General features: G+C 40.9%; 1 protein-coding gene across 1 annotated transcript in view; it reads left to right on the top strand.

Moving 5' to 3' along the window:
* The window catches only part of LOC109872731 (A disintegrin and metalloproteinase with thrombospondin motifs 2-like), a 77209-nt gene that overhangs the window by 44522 nt on the left and 18904 nt on the right, over positions 1-13783 (top strand). The window contains exons 7-10 of the mRNA XM_031808543.1: positions 410-550; positions 3042-3092; positions 7836-7851; positions 12681-12687. Of these exons, the coding sequence (XP_031664403.1) occupies positions 410-550; positions 3042-3092; positions 7836-7851; positions 12681-12687 (215 nt within the window). The remainder of the gene's footprint in view (positions 1-409; positions 551-3041; positions 3093-7835; positions 7852-12680; positions 12688-13783) is intronic.

Genomic DNA, 13783 nt, shown 5'->3' on the forward strand with positions numbered 1-13783 from the left:
TTTTTGGGCAACCCAACCAAATGCACATAGAAATGTGAGTTATAGATCTGTCATTCTCATTGAAAGAAAGTCTATAAAGTGGTAGATATGTTCTATGTGTTCTATTTCTATGCCCCCCATTCTTAAGCTTAGTTTCTTTTACTTTTGGATTGGTCTTCAAACAGCTGATAATACAATATTTTAGATTATGGAAAATATATTTCACAGCGGTTTAGATGGTACAATGTTTAGATCTACACTATGTTTGCTTGTTTTATCACATCAACTGAAATTAAGCGAACTATTAGAATTTTTGCAACCAGGAAATTGTGATTTTTCTCCATAGGTCACCTTTAAAAGTTAGTTTTTCATGTTGGAAGATTGTGATTGTAGAATTCAAACCCCCCCTTCTCATCTCTCTCTCCCTCAGGCAGGAATGATCCGTACGGGGAAGGAGGAGTTCTTCATCGAGCCCCTGGTGCATGGAGGGGGCCTGATGGTAGAGGAGGAGGAGAGAGGAGACGGACGACATCACATTGTTTATCGCTCCTCTGCCATTAAGAGGCCCCCTGTCAATCAAACAGCAGACTCTCACCCCCGAGGTAAAAGGAACTTCAGATACACCTTTACAGACTCCATATGATTTTCCTGACTGTCAGGAGACATGATAAAATTCCTTCATGAGGTCATCATCATTTGTGACTTTAGAGTGCTGAATGCAGATAAGCTACTCTTTCAGACTATTGTCCTTCATTTTGAAATGTGAAACAGTTATGAAAGACTTGTCTCCTAGACATTCCATTTGTATCCCTTTTAGGAGATGTTGAAATGGCAGTAAACTTTGCTTTTATTGTGCAGAGACAAAACAAATGTATCCCTGTCCATGTCCTCCAAGTTCTCCTGGTCCAGCCTGATGAACATTATGGATGCTATCCAGAGAAAGTATCTTATTCCACATTTGTTTATTCCGATTTTTTGTTGGTGTTTCCTGATTTCTATAAATCTAATATTTAGTTCACTGTGTACATAACCTGTCATGACTCCACATGTATGCGGATATGCGAATACAAATATGCGAATGCGTGCACGCCCTTGTTTGTCAAAGCAAAGGCGACTAAACCCGATTGAACCAAATGTGCAACTTTTTTTATTTTCTCCCTATCGTGTACAGCCATTCGACTTACCAAAATTGTGACAAAGCATTCTCACTGGATGGGAAATGTACAGTAATAACGTTCTAAAAAGGGATTCACATGGCACTTCAGTTCCAACCATGGAGCTCAGCCTGGAGATATTGGGAGGCTAGACTTGCTTCTCAGTCACTTCAAATGTGTAGTTTCTTTGTCTGAGTAGTTCTACTGTCTACTCTATAAGACGATACAAAAGGCAGATGTATTCCGGTTGAATTGTTATACACAAATTCTCATAACACAAATGCACACATCCTCTCACAATGTATAGACACGTAAAGAACACCAATACACACACGTACAGTACAAACAAAATTGTATGAATTTCTAAAGGGGGAACTGGTGGAGATACAGGAGAACACCCTCACGATGGACTTTGGTGACGTCAGCTGGAATGTGTGGATCGGATTTAAAGCTCAGATGTAGTCTCACAAATCCATCAGAGGCGTTTCGGTCGCAGCCAACTCCTATGTGGCAGGGCTGAGTGCTGATGGGATATTAGCCTACAGTAAACTTAAGTCCTCCAGTGGAGGAGAGCATGGTTGACCTAGAGCAGACTCTAGATGGACCTTGTAGCTCAAGAGAAGATCAAGATAAGGACATTGAGTAAAAATAAACATTAAGGGCACTATTCAATCAGATCAGCGTTAGCCGACATCTGCATATCGGTTATTTTGGCAGAAGTGGAACTGCGTTTGAACTGTCAAATGATTATACCTAAAGCGGACATCGCCATTGGCTGCACGGGGTCACATTAACAGAAATCCCATGCAGCCTTGTTTACAAGTTGGAACAGTGGAATATGAGATTGAATCTACACCTCCATTAGGATGATAGAAACCCTCATTATTTAGTTGAATGATTTTTCAATTTGAGCATAATTATTTCCATATAGCCTGCACTTCCTCATTCAGAACTTCCAACACAAGAGGGGCGGGATTCGTGACAATGATCGCAAGAACAGATGCTCACCAATTTGACAGCTTCAAAGCAGTTCCACCTCCGACACCACCAAGCATCCGCTATAAGGGTGTCTGCTATCGCAGGTTAATGCTTATTGAATTTAGGCCTAAAAGTTTGTTCCTAATAAAAAATAAATGAAAGGAAACAGGCAAATTTTATTTGAAGTGTTACATTTTGCGACATAACTATCTTGAGGAGCCGTTGTCCAAGGATTTTTACAATTAGATTGTGTTTCTAATTTTGTGGGAAGCCTTCCTTTTTACATCATGCGCATGGATTTCACTAACTAATCAATTATTATTTTCCATCACCTCAAATGAATGTAATCTATTTTCAGGCAGACTGAAACATTTGTAAACATCATTTCATAATCACTCACAAAAACAATGACAACATTTCTCAGTATTCAATCAGATCTGAGGAAGAGGTCCTGTTTAAGGCAGAGGGATTCACCTTTGACTTTCCATATAGCAGTGGTCCTTCCATAGACTATCTCTGAATTGGTTATCATTGCGTATCTCTGCATACCATTACTCTGTAGACTGCTGAGGTGATCCAAGCCGTCTAACTTGAGTGCATTGTCTGACATCAGGTGGCGTCACTCCTACAGTTGAAGTCGGAAGTTTACATACACTTAGGTTGGAGTCATTAAAACTCATTTTTCAACCACTCCACAAATTTCTTGTTAACAAACTATAGTTTTGGCAAGTTGGTTAGGACATCTACTTTGCGCATGACACAAGTAATTTTTAACAATTGTTTACAGACAGATAATTTCACTAATAATTCACTGTATCACAATTCCAGTGGGTCAGAAGTTTACATACAGTAAGTTGACTGTGCCTTTAAACAGCTTGGAAAATTCCATGTTTTTAGAAGCTTCTGATAGGCTAATTGACATCGTTTGAGTCAATTGGAGGTGTACCTGTGGCTGCATTTCAAGGCCTACCTTCAAACTCAGTGCCTCTTTGCTTGACATCATGGGAAATTCTAAAGAAATCAGCCAAGACCTCCACAAGTCTGCTTCATCCTTGCGGGCAATTTCCAAATGCCTGAAGGTACCACATTTATCTGTACAGGTGCACGGTGTTTCCTCCGACACATTGGTGCGGCTGGCTTCCGGGTTGGATATGCGCTGTGTTTAAGAAGCAGTGCGGCTTGGTTGGGTTGTGTATCGGAGGACGCATGACTTTCAACCTTAGTCTCTCCCGAGCCCGTATGGGAGTTGTAGCGATGAGACAAGATACTAGCTACTAAACAATTGGATACCATGAAATTGGGGAGAAAAAGGGGTAAAGAAAATAAAATAAAAAATGAATTAATAAATAAAAAACACCATGGTACCACACAGCCGTCATACCGCTCAGGAAGGAGACGAGTTCTGTTTCCTAGAGATGAACGTACTTTGGTGCGAAAAGTGCAAATCAATCCCAGAACAACAGCAAAGGACCTTGTGAAAATGCTGGAGGAAACAAGTACAAAAGTATCTATAGCCAGAGTAACATGGCCTGAAAGGCCGCTCAGCAAGGAAGAAGCCACTGCTCCACACCCGCCATAAAAAAGCCAGACATAATGTTATGTTTGGAGGAGAAAGGGGAGGCTTGCAAGCCAAAGAACACCATCCCAACTGTGAAGCACGGGGGTGGCAGCATCATGTTGTGGGGGTGCTTTGCTGCAAGAGGGACTGGTGCACTTCACAAATTAGATGGCTTCATGAGGAGGGAAAATTATGTGGATATATTGAAGCAACATCTCAAGACATCCGTCAGGAAGTTAAAGCTTGGTCGCAAATGGGTCTACCGAATACTAATTGAGTGTATGTAAACTTCTGACCCACTGGGAATGTGATGAAAGTAAATAAAGTAAATAAATAATTCTCTCTACTATTATTCTGACATTTCACATTCTTTAAAATAATGTGATGATCCTAACTGACCTAAAACAGGGAATTTTTACTCGGATTAAATGTCAAGAATTGTGAAAAACTGAGTTTGAACGTATTTGGCTAAGGTACATGTAAACTTCCGACTTCAACTGTATCTGATACAAGACAATGACTTGAGTTAGCTCATTCATAGCAAGAGTAGGTGAACTATTTCTGAGGATTTGGTCATGTTATCCTGTAATAGCCATGCAGCAGTGAGTGATTTTGAATGGGTCAAAGAAGTGCTGCTGTATATCCTGGTCACCCTTAATACCCTGTTACCCTATAAACACATAGTCATGCCTAATACTAGAGGTGGCTGAAACCTTGCATTACTTCTACGTACTGTGTGTGTAGCTAAGAGTGCACATGTGTACTTGTGTTTGTACGTGTGCCAATGTGTATGTGCATGCTTGCCTGGTTTGGCCTGCATGTGTGTGTCTGTGTGTCTGTGTGTCTGTGTTTCTGTGTGTCTGTGTGTGTCTGTGTGTCTGTGTGTGTCTGTGTGTCTGTGTGTGTCTGTGTGTGTCTGTGTGTCTGTGTGTCTGTGTGTGTCTGTGTGTCTGTGTGTCTGTGTGTGTCTGTGTGTGTCTGTGTGTCTGTGTGTGTCTGTGTGTCTGTGTGTGTCTGTGTGTGTCTGTGTGTCTGTGTGTGTCTGTGTGTCTGTGTGTCTGTGTGTGTCTGTGTGTGTCTGTGTGTCTGTGTGTGTCTGTGTGTCTGTGTGTGTCTGTGTGTGTCTGTGTGTCTGTGTGTGTCTGTGTGTCTGTGTGTGTCTGTGTGTGTCTGTGTGTCTGTGTGTGTCTGTGTGTCTGTGTGTCTGTGTGTGTCTGTGTGTCTGTGTGTGTCTGTGTGTGTCTGTGTGTCTGTGTGTCTGTGTGTGTCTGTGTGACTGTGTGTGTCTGTGACATGTTTTTTTTTACAGGCGATTTCGTAGATGCTACAGACGTCCCTGGTTCTCTCTGTCTGTACAAAGTGCTGTGCTGTCTTAAATGTTCTGACTACATCTTGTTTATTCGTTTGGGTTTTGTATACTGTGTCACACAACAGATTTCCTTTATTTCACTGCAGCATACATCTTTTTATTTGGCTGTGATGTCAGTGTTCCAATCTCATCTGAGTGGAGGCGTTATCCCCTGAATGTGGAGCTAGGCTGGGTGTGATGCGGCGGATCAGTTGAGTAACAGAGGGGGGACCTTGGGTAACCCAGGGAAGGTTTAGGATTCTACACACATCTGGATGGGATTTGGCTGCAGGCAGCAATGGAAAGGGGAAGGAAAGTGTGACCTCAGACGGATGCTGTGTTTTAAGATCCGCTCAGGTAGAACAACATCAAGAATCACTTCATCTTGCGAAGACATGTGATCTTGATACGCTTTTGCCTTGCACCCGAATCCTCTTCACATTCAGATTGAAAGCAGCTGAGCCAGTATACCTCATGAGACCACCCTCATCCAGGGTGACTTTTGTGGTGGGTGTACTATTTAGATTTTGCATTGTCACTGAAATGTTCCGAGGCCCCTAAGGCTAAGTACCTGCCTCAAGTGCACAACCTCACAGTCCCACCTGGGGTTACAGCTAACAGCATCAGAACTACACCAGCCACCATGCTATTTATACTTGAAGTATAGACTCTTGTCCCGTATGACTCAGTTGGTAGAGCATGGCACTTGCAATGCTAGGGTTGTGGGTACAATTCCCACAAGGGACCAGTATGAACAAATCTACAAATATATGCACTGCACTTACTAATCGCGAGGGATAAGAGCGTCTGCTAAATGACTTAAATGAAGTAGCCTAGACACTCCAATAAAAAACACCTGTGGTTGATTCCTTTCTATTCAACCATTTTATCATTTGAAAGCGCTATCATGTCTCAATTCACACTTTCTCATCAGTGTGTAATATGAGGGGTCCTTGAGGATTGCTACTGGGAAGCCCAGTATTAAAGCTCACCAGCATCGACACACAGTATCTATCAACACTAATGAGGAATCAATGTCCACAGTCAGTATAGAAACCCAAAGCACGTGACCCACCCGCCCCTGTATCAATCTATTTATAGTCATTGGCAGAGAACATTGTTGTTCTTCGAAGGCTTTACCCTTGAAATATGATGACTTAGTTTTTTAGCTCAGGGTGCCTGTGTTGGAACGTGCTGAGTTCTGTTTTGATGGGCTGGAATGGAAACGGGGCTCGGGTGTGAGCTGAAGGTAACCTGAGCAACGGGTGGTTTCGTCCCCTGTTCCCAGCTGTTTGGATTGCCAGCTCCATCTATTCCAATGCTTCGATCAAGAGTTCACCTGCAAAAGAGTCCATGAAGACAGCACTCATGCCATTGTTTTACGGTAGGAAAGCCAGGAAGTGCGTACACAAAGACACAATGCTTTAAGATGCAGTATTGTAATATTGAGGAGCAATGATATCATTTTAAAGAGAAATATGAAATTAATTTTTAGCGTGGAATGTATTACCTTTTTCTTCACCCTTAATATTATCTTTCATATTTTATAAATCTAGATACATTTTCTACATATGTTTGGCCAGAGATTTAAAAATGATTTAAAAATGATTACAGTGATCTAATGTGTCTCCTCCAGTTTCCCTATTAGAAGTTCTCCCATGTATTCATGAGATTCACTGCCTATAGCATAAGAGGTCCTGTTGGTGGCCAGGCAGCAGTATGGCTGTTCCAGCTCTCTGTCCTCTAACCACCCTGTCTTTCTATGAATCAGCCATGAATCTGCTCCTGTAATGAACCTGAGGAGATTGTTTATTGAGAAGAACAAATGTTGTACTAAACAACCAAAAGATTTCAAGACTAAAGGCTGGTTTATACTACGTCTATACAGCTGTCGCAGTGACATCATGAACATTCTATAGTCGTTCACCATCAAACTTATCATAACGAAAAAGTAGCTATTAACACAAAAACTCCATGACATCAGCAGCCTGGTGGTCCACAATAGCATAACTGGTGTATTTAAAAAAAGAATAAACTAATCTGTTAAAAAATATATTTAGTATATGTCAATCTAGCGAACCAGGCAACTAAAAGCAACTTTCGAAATAATGTTTTGGTTCGTTTCTAGCTTGTTAGCTAACTAGTTAAAGTTAAGTTAGCTGGCTAGCCAGTTCAGATAATGACCAAATCATATAGCTGGCAATGTTTTAACTTAAGCTAATTTGTATTCATTATTACAGGAAAATAAACTCACAACAAGATCGTTATTTTCAAGTTAATGGCGAGCTAATTACAGAAAATAGCTTACGGATGTGAGTGAGACAAAATAAAAGCATTCTACCAGATAATTTTAGAACAGGGGAAACTGTCTTGTTGGCCTAATGTTACATCCTAATTTGACTTTGGTGCAGGTCATGTTGTTCTTCACATTACCGTCTCTAGTAAACAAAAGCTATATCAAATCAAATCTAAGTTTGTCAAATGAACAGGATACAGAAGGTGTAAACAGTACAGTGAAATGGTTACTAGCATAGTGTAGTCTTTTGTTTAGACATGAAGCTAGCTAGCTACACAATGAACTATAAATCCAACTGCTAACGGTACTACCCTGCATAAATCTACAGGTAGCTAAAGCTAACCACCAACTAGGTGTAATGTTAGCTAACTAGCTAACATTAGGCTATAACTATCAATGAAAACAATAGTATAAATACAAAGATCATATTCGTAACATTAGCTAGCGGACCAGCCTTTAACTTTCAATGAAAACAACTTTCTGACAGAATTAGAAACGTATAATAAGTGAAAATTTAGCTAGCTAGACTCTCTTTCTCGTATACATGGATGAACGCTTCTCCCTCTCTGCCATGGATGCCATGGTTGCCCTTAGTTTGAAGACGTATTCTGAAGACGGGTGTTTTATACAACAGCCTTCTGTGTTCTCTTTTCGACTCCCTCCACATTTGCAATCAAACGCCTCAATTTTCTCCATCTGCTTAGCTATCATTCTCTGCTTCCACCGGACATTCCACTGATTTCAAAACTCGGTCCTCTTCGTGATAACTTAAAAAAAAAAAATGCGATACAAAGAATTACCGAAACATACTTTATGTTATAGACAGAAGCGTAATACATGACAGACCAATCCAAACTCATCTCTCGGCATGTCCATTATCGGCATGTCCCATCCATTATCTCAGCCAATCTTGGCTAGCGGTAGCGGGAAGGTTCCTGGCTTTTTCTGTGGCTAAACCAACTAGGTTCATAATTTAACAACTGTATTAATTTTTACAGATGGCATACAAGTTTGTTATTAAGGCACATGAAAATTCATATGTTCCAGAATGTTTACGTTCAAATGCCTCTCATGTGAGGTAGTGACACATGACATATGACTAGTTTCCTATGCACTACTGTTCAAAGGTTTGGGGTCACTTAGAAATGTCCTTGTTTTGAAAGAAAATCACCTTTTTTGTCCATAAAAATAACATGCAATTGATAAGAAATACAGTGTAGACATTGTTAATGTTGTAAATGACTATTGTAGCTGGAAATAGCAGATTTTTTATAGGCGTACAGAGGCCCGTTATCAGCAACCATCACCTCCTGTGTTCCAATTGACACGTTGTGTTAGCTAATCCAAGTTTATCATTTAAAAGGCTAATTGATCATTGGAAAACCATTTTGCAATTATGTTAGCACAGCTGAAAACTGTTGTGGTGATTAAATAAGCAATACAACTGGCCTTCTTTAGACTAGTTGAGTATCTGGAGCATCAGCATTTGTGGGTTCGAATACAGTCTCCAAATGGCCAGCAATTAAACTCGTCAGTCTATTCTTGTTCTGAGAAATGAAGGCTATTCCATGCTAGCAATTGCCAAGAAACTGAAGATGGGATGTGCTTTTAAATGGATAGCAGTTGATGCAATGACTGAAAGTCTATGAGAACAGCTAGCATGTCATTGTACTAACACTATTATGAAGATATACAGTGCATTCGGAAAGTATTCAGACTCTTTTACCTTTTCCACATTTTGTTACGTTACAGCCTTATTATAAAATGGATTAAATAAAAATGTTTCCTCATCATTCTATACACAATAGCCCATAATGACAAAGTGAAAACTCCTAAGTGAAAGGCACACGACAGCCCTCTTGGAGTTTGCCAAAAGGCATCTAAAGGCTCTCAGACCATGAGAAACAAAAGTCTCTGGTCTGATTTAACCAAGATTGAATTCCTCTCTGCAGATCCTCTCAAGCTCTTGGATGGTTGGATGCTGCACAGCTATTTTCAAGTCTCTAGAGAGATGTTGTATCGGGTTCAAGTCCGGGCTCTGGCTTGGCCACTCAAGGACATTCAGAGACTTGTTCCGAAGCCACTCCTGTGTTGTCTTGTCTGTGTGCTTAGGGTCTTTGTCCTGTTGGAAGGTGAACCTTTGCTTTTAATTTCACCAATGGATAGAGAGAAGTTATTCTCAGGAGCAAATCCAAGATTTTGCAATTTTTTAAAGGAATCTCTCTCTTTCAAACCTGTTCTCTGGCAGGATGGAGATGTGTGTGTAAACAGTCGAGAGGATTATACTTTTTAACAAGCTGTCAGATCAACCTATCTTACCACAAGACTTTGAAATGGCATAGAAAAGGTTATGCACTGTGAATCAGCTCATGAGTTTAAATTCTAATTGAATTGGCCACACCCCACAGGATGTAGAATTTGAGTTTGACTGACAGGAAGTAGAATTCTATTCAGTACAATTCAAAGAAATTCCACTCAGTCATATGCTGCATGCATTCACATGCTATTGTAATTATCTGACATTCCTAGTTACGACTGGGATGTTTCACTTGAACGAGTTGCAAAGTTGTGACATTTCACCCTTGACCTTGTACCTTTTCAAACAAAAGATGATAACAAATCCGTTTTGGACAACTACAACCTTATCAATATGGAGAATGTAGCTAGTTTGACCATATCGGCAAATTAGCTAACTTTATTAAGCTAGCTAAAATCTTTTTGGATGAAAAATTAGTTTCTGACTTCAAAAGCACACAATCATGTTGGATTTATGACTTCCCACTTTCCAGTTTTCCATTTCCCAAGAGCATATGAAGCCAGCAATAGAACATGAGAGTTTCATTGAATCTGACAGGTCACACTTTCAGATATGAAAGAATACATCACTTTTCTCAGGAAACAATGTTCATATACTGTACTCTTTTAACCATTGTGCTTAGAATAGCCTATTATATTTCCACCAACCGTTGAATTTGTTTGGCTTCTTTTTGAAGGCCACAGGGTCAAAGTGAGGGTTAAACTAATGCATTCTGGGAAATTTAGCATTTTCCAACACTGAAGAACATTTTTGTGATTAATGAAATATAATAACTTAGCATTTTTGCATATAGGTTTTGTTTTCCATGATCATTCATTTTCAAATCAATTGTTTCAACAATATTTCCTATACAGGTATATGTAAACTCAGTAAAAAAAAGAAACTATCGACTGCGCTTATTTTCAGCAAACTTAATGTGTGAATATTTGTATGAACATAACAAGATTCAACAACTGAGACATAAACTGAACAAGTTTCACAGACATGTGACTACTAGAAATTGAATAATGTGTTCCTGAACAAAAAGGGGGTCCAAATCAAAGTAACAGTCAGTATCTGGTGTGGTCACCAGCTGCATTAAGTACTGCAGACCAGATTTGCCAGTTCTTGCTGTGAGATGTTACCCCACTCTTCCACCAAGGCACCTGCAAGATCCCAAACATTTCTGGGGGGAATGGCCCTAGCACTAACCCTCCAATCCAACAGGTCCCAGACGTGCTCAATGGGATTGAGATCCGGGCTCTTCGCTGGCCATGGAAGAACACTGACATTCCTGTATTGCAGGAAATCACGCACAGAACGAGCAGTATGGCTGGTGGCATTGTCATGCTGGAGGGTCATGTCAGGATGAGCCTGCAGCAAGGGTACCACATGAGGGAGGAGGATGTCTTCCCTGTAACGCACAGTGTTGAGATTTCCTACAATGACAACAAGCTCAGTCCGTTGATGCTGTGACACACTGACCCAGACCATGACGGACCCTACACCTCCAAATCAATCCCGCTCCTGAGTACAGGCCTCGGTATAATGCTCATTCCTTCGACGATAAACACAAATCCAACCATCACCCCTGGTGAGACAAAAACGCGACTCGTCAGTGAAGAGCACTTTTTGCCAGTCCTGTCTGGTCCAGCGACGGTGGGTTTGTGAACATAGGATGTTGCCGATGATGTCTGGTGGGGACCTGCCTTACAACAGGCCTACAAGCCCTCAGTCCAGCCTCTCTCAGCCTATTGCGGACAGTCTGAGCACTGATGGAGGGATTGTGCTTTCCTGGTGTAACTCGGGCAGTTGTTGTTCCCATCCTGTACCTGTCCCGCAGGTGTGATGTTTGTATGTACCAATCCTGTGCAGGTGCTGTTACACGTGGTCTGCCACTGCGAGGATGATCAGCTGTCCATCCTGTCTCCCTGTAGCCCTGTCTTAGGCGTCTCACAGTACGGACATTGCAATTTATTGCCCTGGCCATATCTGCAGTCTTCATGCCTCCTTGCAGCATGCCTAAGGCACGTTCACGCAGATGAGCAGGGACCCTGGGCATCTTTCTTTTGGTGTTTTTCAGAGTCAGTAGAAAAGCCTCTGTAGTGTCCTGAATTTTCATAACTGTGACCCTAATTGACTACGATCTGTAAGCTGTTAGTGTCTTAACGACCGTTCCACAGGTGCATGTTCATGAATTGTTTATGGTTCAGTGAACAAGCATGGGAAACCGTGTTTACACCCTTTACAATGAAGCTCTGTGAAGTTATTTGGATTTTTAGGAATTATCTTTGAAAGGCAGGGTCCTGGAAAATGGGACGTTTTTTGTCGTTGTTGCTGAGTTTATACAACGACATGTTTGATGTTTTACGTACAACATGTATATTTGTATAAAACACACCTTCATGTAATATAGAAGAGGCATTTCAATTTCATTGAATTCTCAATTCAATTCTGAATTTAGTCCAACCCTGCTGTGAACTAGACACATTTGATTTGTCTGTATGTTCCTAAAATGGCTATTGAATTAAATGGTGAAAAACACATTTTTACCACCATGACCATGCTGGATTACAGTGCCTTGCGAAAGTATTCGGCCCCCTTGAACTTTGCGACCTTTTGCCACATTTCAGGCGCTCAAACATAATGATATAAAACTGTATTTTTTTTGTGAAGAATCAACAACAAGTGGGACACAATCATGAAGTGGAACGACACTTATTGGATATTTCAAACTTTTTTAACAAATCAAAAACTGAAAAATTGGGCGTGCAAAATTATTCAGCCCCTTTACTTTCAGTGCAGCAAACTCTCTCCAGAAGTTCAGTGAGGATCTCTGAATGATCCAATGTTGACCTAAAGGACTAATGATGATAAATACAATCCACCTGTGTGTAATCAAGTCTCTGTATAAATGCACCTGCACTGTGATAGTCTCAGAGGTCCGTTAAAAGCGCAGAGAGCATCATGAAGAACAAGGAACACACCGGGCAGGTCCGAGATACTGTTGTGAAGAAGTTTAAAGCCGGATTTGGATACAAAAAGATTTCCCAAGCTTTAAACATCCCAAGGAGCACTGTGCAAGCAATAATATTGAAATGGAAAGAGTATCAGACCACTGCAAATCTACCAAGACCTGGCCGTCCCTCTAACCTTTCACCTCATACAAGGAGAAGACTGATCAGAGATGCAGCCAAGAGGCCCATGATCACTCTGGATGAACTGCAGAGATCTACAGCTGAGGTGGGAGACTCTGTCCATAGGACAACAATCAGTCGTATATTGCACAAATCTGGCCTTTATGGAAGAGTGGCAAGAAGAAAGCCATTTCTTAAAGATATCCATAAAAAGTGTTGTTTAAAGTTTGCCACAAGACACCTGGGAGACACACCAAACATGTGGAAGAATCTGCTCTGGTCAGATGAAACCAAAATTGAACTTTTTGGCAACAATGCAAAACGTTATGTTTGGCGTAAAAGCAACACAGCCTATCACCCTGAACACACCATCCCCACTGTCAAACATGGTGGTGGCAGCATCATGGTTTGGGCCTGCTTTTCTTCAGCAGGGACAGGGAAGATGGTTAAAATTGATGGGAAGATGGATGGAACCAAATACAGGACCATTCTGGAAGAAAACCTGATGGAGTCTGCAAAAGACCTGAGACTGGGACAACAAGACAATGATCCAAAACATAAAGCAAAATCTACAATGGAATGGTTCAAAAATAAACATATCCAGGTGTTAGAATGGCCAAGTCAAAGTCCAGACCTGAATCCAATCGAGAATCTGTGGAAAGAACTGAAAACTGCTGTTCACAAATGCTCTCCATCCAACCTCACTGAGCTCGAGCTGTTTTGCAAGGAGGAATGGGGAAAAAATGTCAGTCTCTCGATGTGCAAAACTGATAGAGACATACCCCAAGCGACTTACAGCTGTAATCGCAGCAAAAGGTGGCGCTACAAAGTATTAACTTAAGGGGGCTGAATAATTTTGCACGCCCAATTTTTCAGTTTTTTATTTGTTAAAAAAGTTTGAAATACCCAATAAATGTCATTCCACTTCATGATTGTGTCCCACTTGTTGTTGATTCTTCACAAAAAAATACAGTTTTATATCTTTATGTTTGAAGCCTGAAATGTGGCAAAAGGTCGCAAAGTTCAAGGGGGCCGAA

Source organism: Oncorhynchus kisutch, linkage group LG28, assembly GCF_002021735.2.
Source record: "Oncorhynchus kisutch isolate 150728-3 linkage group LG28, Okis_V2, whole genome shotgun sequence".
Classification (NCBI taxonomy): domain Eukaryota; kingdom Metazoa; phylum Chordata; class Actinopteri; order Salmoniformes; family Salmonidae; genus Oncorhynchus; species Oncorhynchus kisutch.